The following is a 15957-nucleotide window of genomic DNA, read 5'->3' as shown; positions in this document are numbered from 1 at the left end:
CACCAGAGTGGTTTGTATCCAGAATCCGAGGATTGCGTTCGTAGGGGTCCGGATCAGAAAGTTCTGCAGACGTAGGATGGAACCACATTGAGCCAAGAAAACAAAAGCGACCATAACAACTAAATTCGAGACCATACGTATACCAGACATATTCGTAGCCAGAACATCGACTGAGTGTGTTGACAAGGGCGTCGGTGACCAGGCCAGCTTTCGCCAAGGAGTGTGACTTGAGCCAGAGCCGTTTTGGTCTCTGACAATTCAGTAAGCGCGGTATCGTTCAATTCCAATTTGCGTGGATTACCGCGAAGTAAGTCGGTTAATGGTCGTAACCATTCTGCTGCGTATGGGATGAAACGTCGGTAGAAGTTAACCAAACCGATAAATGCCTTCATTTCTTTGAGTGTGGATGGTACGGTGTACTCCATTATTGCACGTACTTTGTCCTCACAAGGTAAAATACCCTCTTGCTTAATAATGTGACCTAAGAATTTTATTTCTGGTTTGCCTAGTTCACACTTGTCCGGGTTGACTATCATTCCATTGTCCAAAAGGCGCTGGAATAGGAGTGTTAGGTGTTGCTAATGTTCATCTACGTTTGATGATGCGATTAACAGGTAGGTCATCAATATAGACTTGAACAAAATCTAAGTCTCGTGCTATGCTATCGATAAGCCTTTGAAAAGTTTGAGCAGCATTCCGTAAGCCAAATGGCATTCGTAGGAACTCAAACAGACCGAAAGGAATCGATGTCTTCAAGAGCGACTTGGACCGAATGATATGCTCGTACCAGATCGATCTTAGAAAAGATAGTCGTGCCCTTGAGTGGTGCCGTGTATGTGGGGGATGGGGTAGTTATCAAAACGTGTAACTACGCTTAATGCTCGGTAGTCGCCGCATGCTCTCCAACTAACCCCATCCTTTTTGCGCACCATGTGAAGAGGTGAGGTCCAGGGACTGTGAGGAGGACGAATAATACCAGTAGCTAGTAAATTGTCAAGCTAATGTTTAGCGAAAGCTAAGTTGTCCGGTGCCAGTCGGTGTGGTTTTGCTGTGACTAGGGGTCCGCGAGTGACTATGTGGTGTACCATGCTGATGGGACCTCCTCAAGAGGTTTAGTTAGTTGGGGGAATTTCTCGAATAAAGCGTGGAATATATCGTCACGCAAATGAAATACGCCTAAGATCAAGTACGCGTTTGTTTGAACTCTAAAGCCCATGAATTTACTGTTCGACGAAGTATCGACTAGCTGCAGCCTACGTGAACCGACTAGTAATTTATAGTGCTGTAGGAAATCAATACCGAGTATGGCTGTGAGAACATCGGCAGCGATGAACGTCCATGGATACTGTCATCGGTTGACCGTGAGATGTCGTGTACCATAGGTAGGAATGGCTGAGCCATTCGCAGCGCGTAGTCGAAGTATCATAGCTTGTGACATACTGTTACCAATAGGTACGACAGAAACTTGGGCACTTATACCGACTAGGTACCTAGCGTTAGTGCGATAATCGTGCACATAAAATAAACGGCCAGCCTGGGGTGAGGGGCTGGCGAGTATGGCCGCATTTACTCTCCGGCTCGGGAGTTTCCCGCCTTTCATGAGCAAGGGGTTCGACAACGGCAGGCACCGGACCCGAAGGTACGGTGGAACCAGCACCGACCCGCACTCGCTTCCGAAGCAGCCTTTCAGCATGGCTTGGAAGATGCCCGCGTTGGGCGAGTGGTTACGGCTTTACGAGAGCGTGACCTGGATCGAGGGACGTAGGGTTTGGGTGTATCGGAACGATTTCGGAAATTTAGACGTGTATGAATACAACCACCCCTATCACCTTGAGCCGAAAGGCGACTAGCGTCGAGGTCTACGTTCGAACGAGATGTTGAGGCAACTATATAGTTGTCTCGAATACTGATCCTTGCCAGTATCTTATCTGCTGTTAGGGCCCGCTGGTTAGGTGGGGTGTCCTCGGGCAAAGCCGTAACGGTTGGTTGTATACTTTCAGGTAGGGATTCGAGTCACAATTCTTTAACTAGTTCAGAGTCTGCTGTCATAGGTCCTGCGAGATTTCAGGCGCGTGAGGTGGTGGCTCGGTTTAGCGTCGCCCAGGGGGGTGACATGCTAAGTGTTTTTAAACGTCCCTCTCTAAACGGGAAATGTCTAAGAATCGCCTACTTGAGACGATCGTAAACGTTAAGTACGTTCGTCCTGAGTCACGAAATACTCTTTTCACTACTGATTCTGAGATTTTAACTCGCTGTGTTAATGTGGTATGACAAGTTGAACCAATGCATGTGTCATGTTCTACGTTGCATGACTACCTTTATAAAATGACAGCGCGATCAGACGTATTTATATACATTAAATATTCGATCTAATCTGTTTGTTTCTTGTACTATTTTCAATTTTTTTTAATTAAAAAACAGCTGTTTCCTAAAGAAAAAACCACTTGCAACTAGGTAGCGAAACGTCAGAAATTTAATTTCCTATTCATTGAAACATTGTTTGTGTCGTTGTTATATTTGTCCACTGTGATACCCAGTCACAAGGTGCACTTTTATGCAATCATTTTTATCTGTAACCGTAGATAATTTTCCTAGCTTTTTCTAAACAACTTCATTCTATGCAACCTCTTCTCTAAAGAAAGACAATATTGCCGCGGAGGATGTTTTTTCCTAATAAAATATTTGGATTAACTTTCATATTGTAGGCTTAATGACCAGATTTTATATATTTGATGACATTTAAAATCTAAATAAATTCGCTATTCTCTTTTGGTAGACGAAGTTATGAACTCGCTTACGGAATTTTGGTATACAAACATGTTTGGAGAGGGTCGTACGCTGATATGCTCAACTAATGACTTATTAAGGAAGCAGAAACAAGGATTGTCATCTATATGGGATGATTGGATAACTGGCAAAGTAGGTACAAATCAAGATTTTTCTATTTATTCACCTAAAGCTAACAAATTAAGAAATACTTCTAACATGTTAATAGCTCTTATTTGTTAAAAAGAAACATATGATTTTCGAACGATAGGCCATGATTTCGAAGATCGCGCTTAACGTACTTCAATCTGAGCACGTTTCATACGAATTTCAAGTTGACAGACACTTTGTGAACTGCTTCAAAACTACTAGAATTTCCGTTGTCGATCTTAAAAGCTGATAAAATTGTTAAAACAGTAAAACAGTTTCACTCGGGATTCTCCTATACTTTTGATAGATGCGTTCAAAATATATTGCGAAGTTATTTGTGTATCTATAAGGCATTATTACATGTGTTTTTATGTGCTCAGCTCTAAACCATATTTAATCTAACAGCGATATCTGTGTGATATGGTCAACATAGGATTACTGCAAGTGTTTACTCTAGATATCTATGTTGTCAGAGACATAATCTACAAATCAATCTCTTCAGTATATTACTATGTATCCTGTGCGACTGGTAATCGTCGACTAGCATTATAGAAGAGAAGTATTATTTTCCTCTTCACAACAAAGTATTGTAAGACTATCGTTTAGCTCTTTTTCTGAGATATACTAAATTCTACACAATGCAAGAAAATATAATGCCGCTAAACACCTGAATTTTTTTCTTTATGTAACATCTTAACTGAATGTTATCTACCTACATTTTTATTGAATTATTCATCCTCAGTGTATTGCAGAAGAAAATGAACAACAATTTTTCGGCCGAAAAAAATATCCCATTCAAGGTAAGTGGAATAATCATTCATAAAATAACAGCAGAACATGTGCACACCGACACATACATTACTTAACTTTTATTTAAAACTTTTTATTTTTATTTTAGAGGCATTTTTATGTTTTCCACCGAAAATGAAAAGGACTATTATTGAATGTTGTATGTATTGAATGTATTGTTTAATTGAATACAATAGATATGTTCTCAAATGTGGTATTAAAGTTTAATTATGTCAAACACATAATTGCACACACGTACACACACAGTTACAACAAAAAACAAAAACGTTTACACTTTATTTGAAGTAATTTTTTTCATTGGAAAATAAAAATATTTTTTTCAAGAAGTAAATGAAATGAGGAAATGCTTTTTCATTGAATTCATTGTTCATTTGGTACTATGACGATAATGTTATTAAATGAATCGATGAGTGAGCAATCAAGTGAGAATAATATTTTTAAAATGAGCAGATTAGAAATCACTAAGATCTTTTCTGCCAAATTTGAATAAAATTGATGATATACAAATTAGTAGATTTTGTAATAGTATAGCTACACCTGGCCATACTGGTGTTTTATCTACAGCGATATAACCTCCAAATAGTATCCAACATGCAGCTATTGTACTACTAAATGCCATTGAGAAAGCGAAAAATAGGCATATAAGTGCTCCACGACGACCGATACGACTGTCTGAAAATTCATCTCTCAACTAATAAAAAAGGTAAGAGGAAAGTTAATAGCCACTTACGTTTTTGTAAAGTTTACTTTGTTCTTTTTCATATATTAACAATTAAACACAAATTGGAACTACCTGAGGTAAAAGCCGATGATGTTAGCCAAAACGGTAATGAGAATTCTGCAATTAAGTAACCTAGCTCAGATAGCTCAACAACACAAAAAGTGTCCACCTAATCTGCAAATCTACAACATGAGAATTAGTGTCCATATGATATGTTGAGGAATTCTACTTTCGACTAAAATCATTTAGAGGAATAGCTTTTCAACATCGCGGAGAAACTAGATATATCCGTCCCTGAGACTTGCATTTATGGCTAATGATTCTGCACGACACTCTGAGTATTTCTTTCAATAACTACAGGTGATCAATATCATATACAACGGGAAATAACTTCCGAGTACAAGTTCCCCTTACCGGAAGTAATGCGAATCTATGTTGTTGCGTATTGGGTGGTTGAGTCGTTGGTTCAAATCGCGCAGTGGTAGTATCATACACAGCCCAATAAAGCGTTTAGCTAAAATCTCGGCGTTAAGTTCTGACAAGCTTGAAATCTTAAACAATGCAGTCATACATATTTGATGTATTTCCATATAACTTGTTCGGTATTGTTTGATAAGTCGATTTATAGCGTCTCGCTTAAGGCAGACTGTACGTTTATATACACAACTTCAAGTTATTAATATTGTTGGCATTAAATAAATTCGGCAATATCCAGACCAAAACAGCGACGTCTCAACTGTCACAAATGTAGTACTTTAACCAGTGTTTCCTACTCTAGGAAATCTACCAAACACAAAATGATCACAACAATGACTGGTGAATAGCCATATGAAATGGCAAAGCAAACTAAACAACTAGAGCAAGAAATCCGTACGTTTAGGACACAAGGGATTAAAATAATCATGTCTAAGTCTTTCATAAAAAGGAAATCAATCACGGAACGACCTGAATATAATGAAGAGTAAGGCACTGGAATAGTGTCAGTGACTAAGGATGAACGAAAAGTATATTGGTTATAAATGGGACAGGAATGAAATATTGGAAAGAGGTCGTAAAAATGCAGTAAGTTTGCACAAATCTAGTTAAATGGATAAGCGAACAGAACATACTCAACAATACCCCCAAGTCAGTATGACTTCTTAGGCGCTCCAAACCTTGAGACTTGCTAGTCAATAGCCGCTGGGTATGGTACTATTAACTCTTGCTACAACCACCGTACTGACATGATGAACGACCCCTGACATTTTATCCATCGATTACCATTAACAGACATAATCTATTTATATCACCTCAGTACCTGATGATATTTTAGAGCTTTGCGAACACATTAACTCCGGTTGTTATTTTAGTAGCACATGTCAACAACCGAACTCTGCATGGCCGATTATTGCTGAGAGGCAGCGCCAGGTCACTTATTTGCAGGATGAGACGTGTCTGGCCTCAGTTTTGTAGCATCCGTATAGTTGGCAATTATCCTTTGCTTCAACAAAAGAGTATATCAATAGTCACCCTTATCTCCAATGTCGACTCTAACATTTACTAAAGAGATTAGTTTAAATATTCATGGTGATATGTAGAGTAACAGGAATGATATAACTGATCTTTATTCGAAATAAATCCCCAAAAAGAACTTTTCAAACCTGTTTCAAGTGTTGTAAAATCCCTCTTAAGTGTCGCAAAACATATTCCAATTTGCTTCGGTGGATTCAAATGAAAATAAGTTTGTTATGGTTGACTGAAGTCAAAAGTCCAAATGTATCGGCAAAGTTTTCAGAAATTTGCTTCAGTTTCTTTCAAGCTCTCAACAGCTAAATAACTTCACGAATATACCTGAGGGGAAACATATTTCTACCTGTACTTACATGTCTTAGATGGCTAAGATTAGGTCTCGGGTAAGCAGTTTCACTGAACTAAATGATGATGAGGGAAACGTTAGGTATGGAATCGAGGTTTATTTCGAGTAAATATCAATCCGGCTAGAAAAACCTGTATTTGGTGAATTAGTTATGGTTTACACATATTTCAAACAATCATTTAAGAAATGAAAACTACTTTAGCAAACCATTAATTTCCAATAGTTAGAACTTACCACTCCGTTAGGAACACTGTTAATTAATATGAAAGCAATGGTGCTGAATACTCCAGCTGTATGATATGCATTAGGTAAAGAATTGTTTTCAGCGAAAAGTACAGCTGCGTCAATTGCTATCCACCAGCCTAATGCAAATAAAAATCCTGCAATAATTGATACTATGCTATTGCGGATGCGATCAGGTTCAATATCTCGAAATTGGTCAAAAATGGACATTGTTTACTTGGTGTTCAGTAAAAAAAACAATAGTTAGCTAGATAAAAAAAAGCTCGAATTTCGACAATATTACGTAGCAAATAACTGACGAATACTAGTATGCAATAAATAGTACTTCATTTAGTATCTGAAAGGGGGATATGTTCCAATGTCGATTGCAATAAGGCAGGGCAGTGTTATTGTATGCTGAGGTTAGGCGTAAGATACTCGCTAAATAAAGTAGATTATTTGTACTTAAATTTTATACTTATCGCTACTACGAGTAAGGCTGCTTTTTTGTTTTGTATCATAACTTCCTTTTACAATGTTCATATTAAATGTGACAAACTGGGTTAGTACATTTGCACCTAGTACTCGATTTTTATGGCTGAGACAGGAAAAGTACAGTCAAACCAAGTAAACGAATTTGTACTTCGTTGTTGCCTACATTATTGTTGTAACGCGTGTGTGACTGCAGATTATGGAGCAGCGTATTATCGATCGGATCAATGACACGTAAAACACGTACGAACGACCTAGAGTCTCGATTGGCCCTGCTTCGCTGTCTAGCCCAGCCAGTTGAATCCAGAACGCAAGTCCTAGCCTCTGAGATATGAATCGTTATATGTCAAACATACTTTGTTTATATACCAGTCAAACAAACCACATCGTACCATAAAATAGGAAATAACATTGTACAATATTGACCAGTAAGAAAATGACACGTTAAATGAATATTGACCAATGAGGAAATGACACCATCCCAAGTCCAAGGATAGCGTTAGACTTAACAGAATAATTTTTGGGATATTTTTCTGAATATCCCAACAATTATCTAATCAATTAAGACATTCGGGCAGATGATATCACCGAATTTAGAACGATAGTTTATTTTTCGATGAAATCAGATTTAAAATACATCTCGTTGTTTTCCTAAGGATATGGATAAGTGTTACTGACCGGAATTCAGAAGGATTAGAAACTGTAGTTTTAACAGCAAGGTTTTTGCCCGGCCAGGAGACGATAGCAACCGATGGTTAGAGACCCTGAATGACATGGCTCAAAATCGTTTGCAATGGCGCAGGTGCATACACTCTTTGTGTTCTCCCAAATTTTGATCTTATTTCTCTTCTCAAAAACATCTCCAAACACTAATCTTTCCGATTACTGCTTATGCTCTTATTACCTCTACCACTACGGAATTTGAATCGACCACTGCATCTCTGTGCTAATGTGGTGTGTGGCAACTCGAACTGATGTACATACGTACGAAGTTCTACGTTTTTACGGACTGACTGACTGCACGGCCAGCAACCATTTCAACAAGTATCGATCTTAAGCATGAAAGCTACCAAATGCCCTGGTTATGACCGAGAGTAGGGCGGGCCCGCCCGAAAAACTCCCACACGGCCACGCGTATACAGCCTCTGCCAGGGAAGTCCTACTCACTGCCTTCTCGTGGCGGGGGTGTTGTTTACGAAAATGAGAGGACGAAAAGCGAATGTCCGGCGCTTTACCCGGATTCCAAACCAATGGTGTATATGGGCTCCAGTATCCTGAGGGAACAAATGGCGTATGAACCAATCGTTGGTCACCGGCTACCATAGGACTGCATCTCCTTACGTTGCTCCACTGCCTTGTGGGTTAGACCTTTAGGTCAGAGGCTCGTGGTGTGGCTAACTATAAAAACCACCTACTTCGGTCTGGGCACCCGGTCATTATCACAGCTCACACACAAATATAATGAAAATGATGGTATGTACTGAAAACTCTATTCTCGCTTCGATTTACAGTCAAACAATTCATATTATTATTATTATTTACTACGTCACTTATTCACTCTCTTTTATTCCCACTTTATGTATCCTTATTTTTCGATTTATACAGCAGCTCGCCTATGGTGGAAACTCGGTTTTATCTAAACGTTCTCGAGTCACTGTTCGGTTGAAAATTGTATGCTACCACCAAATACGAACACTGAAGCAGTTTTTCTCAAACCACGTGCACCATTCAAACTGGCTGCCTTCAACGTCCGCACACTTATGCAGGTCTGACAACAGATAGGGCTGGCTATGTCTATGGAAAGTCTTAATATCGACGTTTGCTGCCTACCCGAGACCAAGACCCGTATTCAAGACTTTAGTGAAGTACTACGAATTCGCTCTCCATCTGTCGCTCCAGAGGGCTTGTCTTATGGGCGTTTATCTGGGGACCCTGTGGCATCTTCGTCCGGTTTCGCTGGCGTTACACTGTCTGATTGTAAACTACTGATGTAATAAAGCTACAGCGCTACCAACGACATTTGTACGATTATGCCTTCAATTAAGTACAAGTATACCCGTTCCACATAAATAAAAAATTAATTTTGAATGAAAGGGCTTTTTCTAATTTATTTTAAGGATGACAACGTTAAATGAGTACATAAAAACTGAAAAATACTTAGAGTCGTGAAAGGGATTTCCATCTGGTAGAGTCCACAGTTTGTCTAAGAAACAGTAGTAGAAAATCTACAAGCGAACAGTCGGTCCTGACAGTTTCTTACAGACTAGAAGGACCTTAGAAATCACGTCCACCCGTTTGTCGCTAGATGGTGCGATGTCAGTCCGATCTCCGAATTTCGGGGAAAGTATGGGAAATTTTAGGTTCCTCCCCAAAGTCATATAAGAACTCGTAGTTCCCGCCAGTCTGGGGAGATATTGTGAAAAACCCAAAACTCCAATATAACTTGGAATTTTGAGGAAAAACTTTACACCAGTAGGAACTTCGTAGTTTTTGCTATATTTCCCCAAGACTTTTTAGTGCACCTTCTCTAAAATCGGGAGGTTGGGCAGGCAGTCGCAGAAACGATGACATGTATTGTTTCTGCCAACAATCCGTCGGTAACAATGCCAGAATGTTTGGAATGCGCTTCTCTCCCTCGAAATGCAAGTTGTTGCTTCAGGACTGGTCTGCGTCAACACCTGAACTAAGGATAGGGAGTGAAGTAGTCGAACGCGTTGGCAACTTCACTTATCTTGGAAGTCTGATCAGCCCTCATGGGCTGGTATCGGACGAAATCTCAGCACGGATTCGAAAAGCTCGTTTGGCTTTTGCCAACTTACGTCACCTTTGGCGAAGGCGAGATATCCGTCTATCAATAAAAGGACGAGTATACTGCGCGGCAGTCCGTTCTGTCTTACTTTACGGCAGCGAAACATGGCCTTTAAGAGTAGAAGACACTCGTAAGCTATTAGTATTTGACCACAGATGCCTTAGAAATATTGCTGGCATCTGCTGGGATCACCGGGTAAGTAATAGTGAGGTTAGACGCAGGGTATTAGGTAATGATGGTAAAACAGCTGGTGAGGTTGTTAATCTTCATCGACTGAGATGGTTGGGCCACGTGTTACGTATGCCTGAACACCGACTACCACGACGTGCAATGCTACCCGGTATTGGAGATTGTTGGAAGAAAGTTGGGGGCGGCCAAACCAAAACGTGGCATCAGTGCTTGAAGACACTAACTTCTAGTCTGAGCCATGTTGGTAGATGCAGACTACTTGGTTGGGGTCCGCGTGACTTTCGTAACTAATGGTTGGAGACTCTTGGTGACATGGCTCAGAGTCGATCACAATGGCGTCGGTGTATACACTCCCTGTCTTCCCTTAAACTAAGAGATTAAAATCACTTCATATCTTTCTTTCTACGAACCAATTCTTTCTTCTTGTACTACATCTCTATATGCAATCTTTCTCTTATATATTACCACCTTTGACCTAACCACTGCTATGAATCAGGTGTTCATCTCGTGCTGATGCGGTATGGCAACCTGGACCGATGCACATATGTGCCTGGTCCTACGTTGTAGCTGACTGACTGACTGACAATCCGTCGGTAAATATAGATGGATAGGAAATGAAGTTTTGATAACATTTCCTGAGTCTTTAAAACATCTTAATGCGTATTTGGTAATCAAGAAATGATTGAACAATATCATGCATACCTAATCTCCCTATTTTGATGCTTTTGTGCCTTTTCCCCAGAATTTTCTGTTGCGTGACGTATATTCAGTGATTTTTGTATAGACAAAATAAAAACCGCATTTTCTATATTACCAACATATGTGGTCGTCATTTTTTATTTCCTTTTGAAAAGTCTCGATCCTTGCTCCCCCGAGAAGCACAAAGGATTTGCCTAACTACTGTTGGCAAACGTTGTAGCCAAATTTCCTTGAGAAAAGCATCATCAACTTTATAAGGTCCAGCCAATTGTCTCATGTGGCGTAATAATTGGGAAGGTGACTTGTCGCCTAACTCACACTCGTGCAGTAATTGTTGTAATCTCTTTTCATCTGATAGTGAGGTACGTTGGATAATGGCCTGCTTCAATTGATCATATGGATTAGATGCAGGAATGTTATCTATCAAATCCGATACCTCAGATGCTACTTCAGTAGGCAGTAGTCCAAGCACGAAAGAGTATTTTGATGTCTGTGAGCGTATGTTACGACGTTGAAACTGTACTTCCACTTGTGCAAACCAAATGCGAGGGTTTAATCGACTGGATGGAGGCACATTTATCAAGTTTAGAGCGTGTAGCTCTGTTGAAATGCTATCCTGTCTTGTGCCTTCAGTTTCGGAAGGGTACATTACAAATATACAAAAAATGATTACAACCAAGAGGAAAGTAACGCCGTAATTTATGTGATTGAACTCAAAATTAGTTTCGAGAAAAAAAACTTACGAGCCCACCAGATTTGTGGTTCCCAGCAAAAGGAGCTTATACAAGATATATCGATACACTAGGTTAATAATAATATACCAAGAGCGTTAACAGTAAATACCCTTGGTTTTACTCGCAGACAGACACCTAGGGTATTTACTGTTAACTCTCTTGGTATATTATTATTAACCTAGTGTATCGACCTGACTACCCGAAAACCCTTAATGGTAAGGTTATTTTCGCCACTTAATTTGTGAGTCCTCAACTCCGTAAGAGCATTCTTCCACTTGATTCGGTCCTCAAGCGACCAATCTGGTCGAATACGGATATTTGAGTCACGAGTTTTTAGTGCGTTTTTCAATAATGTCTCTTTCTTCTCGGGGGAGTAAGAATCGAGACACCTCAAAGGGAGATAAAAATGACGACCACATATGTTGGTACCATAGAAAATGCGGTTTTTACTTTGTCTTTACAAAAATCACTGAATATACATCACCATACTTCCCCCAAAATAAGGAGATTGGGTACATAACGGCTACTGTTACAACATTTACAGCCAAATTGTTCAAAGGGAACAAAGCAGGCCAATATGACTAGCTCTAACGCTAGAAATTCGTAGATTTCTAACAGGAGCCTGTGACTAGTAAGTAGTGCATAAATCTTGGACCGCAAACTGACGTCTAGTTCCAACCAAATTTGTCATCTGTGAGTACAATATACCTTTCCTCCAGTTGTATAAAGTAGATAAGAAACAGGTGTTATAAGCAGACATATTCTAGCAGTAGAATTACCTTTAATACCTTGAATGTCAACTTACGGCCAACGAAGATGCAATTAACCCAGTGATTATCGGCGCCTGTTGCGAGTTCTTTGAAATTGTTCTTAAACTGTTCAAGTGGTTCAAATGGTTGTGGACGGAATAGAAGAAGCTTTCGCTTAACGGGTGTAGCGGTAAACAAATCCCCAAAATAAATAGCTCTAGGTTTTCGACATTGGATGCTGACCATATGTTTTAGTGGACTCACCTAGCTGAAGGCGCTCGGTCATGCATCCGCATCAGATCACGTGTGGTAACGCCGTTCTCAACATCTACCGCAATCGTTAGCCAGATTATATCAAAGAATTCCGATATATTGGTAATCGCCAAATACACTCTTCCGATCTCCTCGACTCTGTCTTTTGATTTCTCTGGGTGGTAACGAATTATATTAGGTGTTACCGATAAAAGCGTTGTCAAACACTGAATACCTGCGACATCATCATTGGTGGGACCGACGTGATCTGGTACACCTAATTGCAGCCGTGAGTCTGTTCCTTTTCGGGATTTTTATATATCATTGCCTTATTTTTTTAAACATTGTGATTTTTTCGTGTTTTTTCTTGGATATATATATATTCCCCCCCGTTCATTATCGTACTTCATAATTCATCATGACTGAACAGACACCTAAAGTACTCAAGCTTAAGACTTTGTCCCCGCCTTCGTTTCAACTGATGCCTTTCTGGCCCGACAACATCGAAGCCTGGTTTTGCTACGCAGAAGCCGACTTCTCCGAGCACGGCGTGATCGACACACGTGCACAATTCCTCGCAGTAGTCAAGGCACTACCGCGCGAATTCAACAGGTACGTAACACCTAGTGTGTTTACTAGTGATGTTTCCGATCCTTACGAAATCTTAAAACGCTCGATTCTTAAACGAGGAGACCTAATCGATCGACAAAGGTTAGATCAACTCTTCAATAACATCGACCTGCAACACGGTTCTGCGACGGACATGTTGCAACGGATGAGAGAGGTAATAGGATCAAGAACTTTCGACGAAGGTCTATTCAAACAACTCTTCTTGTCAAAACTTCCCCAACAGGTGCAAGCAGTTCTGGTCTCGTCCCAGAACAACGCCTTAGACGAGCTAGCTGCATCTGCCGACCGCATTTTAGAAATTACGAAACCTTCTACTACCGAGGTATTTTCAGTCAAAGAAAAACCTCAAACGACTCAGAATGATATAACCGAGTTATGTCACACTCACGCGTTATCTTAGTTTTCGTACCGACCGTAAGAGATCGCGCACCCCACGTAGAAGCATTTCACGTAAGCGATCTGTCTCTAGGCCACGAGAGACAGATAACCCCGACTGGTGCTGGTATCATAACCAGTATGGAAAGTTTTCCAGAAATTGCAGAAAACCCTGCAATTTTCCCAACACGAAACCGAGTGACTCGAAAAACAACTCGGGAAACTTCCAAGCCGGCACGCGTTAACGGCAACCGTAGTCGGCGAACATAGCCGTCTGTTATACGTCACAGATGTGACAACGAGAGTTCGCTACCTCGTCGACACTGGCGCAGAAGTTAGCGTTCTCCCAGCAAATCCTAACGACCGACTTCACGAATCGACCCTAAACTTACAGGCGGTAAACGGAAAACCGATCGCTACGTATGGCAAAAGGTACGTTTACCTTAACGTGGGTTTACGCAAACCCATTCACTGGATTTTCGTTGTTGCAGATGTTTCTATGCCAATCATTGGTATGGACCTTCTACAACACCACAATCTGATCATCGACACGGGCAAACGGAGGCTAGTAGACGGAAACACTAATTTATCCGTTTGCGTAACTTCCTTCTCTGGTTGTAGATTATCCCCAGTCACAATTAAGCATATGATAGACCCACTCTATCAACCACTACTCGATAAGTACCCTGGGATACAACAAACTCAACCGAAACTACCGTGTGTAACCAGCAATGTTACACATCACATCACGACTACAGGACCACCTGTATTCTCTAAAGCACGACGACTAGCTCCTGAAAAGCTAAGGTTAGCGAAAAACGAGTTCGACCATATGACAGACTTAGGAATCATACGACCGTCAAATAGCCCATGGGCATCTCCGTTGCACATGGTCCCTAAAAAGGACAGCAACGATTGGCGTCCAACGTTGTCGGCAAAATGTAATAAGTCTAACGTTACCTGTTGAGGAAGATCATTTATGTAGATCAAGAAGAGAAGAGGTCCTAGTACTGAGCCCTGGGGGGCTCCACTAGGACATTCTGTAGCCTGTGATAAAGTGAAATTAATCCTGACCTTAAAATGTCGATTATTCAGATATGAAGTGAGCCAATCGATTAGAGGTGGTCTGACACCTAATCGTTTGAGCTCATTGATAAGACATGTATGGTTAACCTTATCAAATGCTTTTGAGAAACCAAGGTAAATGTTATCAGCCTTCCCCTTGTGATCAAGGATGCTTGTCCATCTGTCCACTGCAGTCAGCAGGTTGGTTATACAATAATGACCTTTAATCCCATATTCTAAATGAGGTCTCTGAAAATTTGTGTATACTAATCTAAACATTTCTTCATGCAAACACTGGAAAGACTTACAAATAGCCTGAATCCTTTTTCTGAAGGTGACCTGTGTCACGAATTAATTACCCGTGTGATTAACAATGACCCATGCAAACAAGTTCTAGTATTTATCTAACTGTCTGTAGAACAAAGTATAGCATTCGAAACTTCGTTTTCTTTCTTTTCATTTAAATATCCCAAGTCCGCTTATGTTCATATTTGTTATTATAGTTGTTATTACTATGATCGATCCCCAGACACATTGGATATTTGTTTTTTTCACTTCTCTTTCTTCCTTCTCTCTCTTTTCCTTTTGCGTAAATATGCTTCTAAACATCCGACGATTATGACTAAGAACACATCTTGTGTTACACTTACATACACTTTATTTTCATCACCTGTATATGACCCATACAAATTGCTGTTTGACGATTATTCTGTGAAACTAACCTAGACTTCCATGTCATTATTTCAAATTAATACTGCACAAACTTTTACTATACCATCAAATCTTGCTGCATCAACGATTATTTTTCTCATAGATTTTTTGATTCATTTGGTAGTACATACAATACTATTTATTCTTATTGTTTTCGCAAATACAATTATTTTATTATTTACATATTTCGCGTATGATATCTCCATGTTTTCCCTTCATTTCTTCTTTCGAAATCAACCCAATATTCATTTTAGTTCCACAGAACCTGTTTAAATATGGAAAATATTATGCAAATATTATTGAAACTTGTGTATAACGACATTTCCGAAGAAACCCGGGGTGATTTTTTCACAACACTTAAGCACTAATAATCTGCTTGTGGACAATGATGGTAATAATAAGCTTAAAGAATTTTATAAGCATCTTCATTAAAGTATTCACACACCTTTTAAAATGTTCTTAACTTTTCAGAAACTTCACGTGCTACGGCAAAAGATAATAACTGACTCAACTTCTTGTTACAGACCATTATAATAAGTCATGGTGATAGATTCACCACAATTTTCATCGCTGTATTTGTTTGTCTTATTTAGTGACCTTTCAACTGCAATCACTGGTTTGGCAACTTCAAACACGTTTTCGTTAAAATGTTAAACCGTGCATTATTGTTGTAAACCTCTCATTACACCAATAATTATGAGTTGTGTGCACCTTTCAATTATGAATTC

At 39.8% G+C, this 15957-nt stretch overlaps 2 protein-coding genes across 2 annotated transcripts in view; one reads left to right on the top strand and one right to left on the bottom strand.

Moving 5' to 3' along the window:
* Positions 1-12107, top strand: part of MS3_00007369 (uncharacterized protein) — a 69423-nt gene extending 57316 nt beyond the window's left edge. Inside the window, exons 25-28 of the mRNA XM_051215634.1 lie at positions 2777-2919; positions 3659-3716; positions 3815-4429; positions 8622-12107. Of these exons, the coding sequence (XP_051066164.1) occupies positions 2777-2919; positions 3659-3716; positions 3815-3876 (263 nt within the window). The 3' untranslated portion in view covers positions 3877-4429; positions 8622-12107. The remainder of the gene's footprint in view (positions 1-2776; positions 2920-3658; positions 3717-3814; positions 4430-8621) is intronic.
* On the bottom strand, positions 3622-12331 carry TMEM50A (Transmembrane protein 50A). The gene is made up of 4 exons (XM_051215633.1): positions 12253-12331; positions 12156-12210; positions 6537-6761; positions 3622-4417 (listed from the first exon to the last, which is right to left on the bottom strand). The coding sequence occupies exons 3-4, from the start codon at positions 6753-6755 to the stop codon at positions 4178-4180; spliced, it is 459 nt and encodes a 152-aa protein (XP_051066163.1). The 5' UTR covers positions 6756-6761; positions 12156-12210; positions 12253-12331; the 3' UTR covers positions 3622-4177.
* Positions 12332-15957: the final 3626 nt, after the last annotated feature.

This window comes from Schistosoma haematobium, chromosome 4 (genome assembly GCF_000699445.3).
Source record: "Schistosoma haematobium chromosome 4, whole genome shotgun sequence".
Lineage (NCBI taxonomy): Eukaryota > Metazoa > Platyhelminthes > Trematoda > Strigeidida > Schistosomatidae > Schistosoma > Schistosoma haematobium.
Note: the sequence above shows the minus strand (reverse complement) of the source record. Positions and strands in the feature narration are given on the sequence as shown.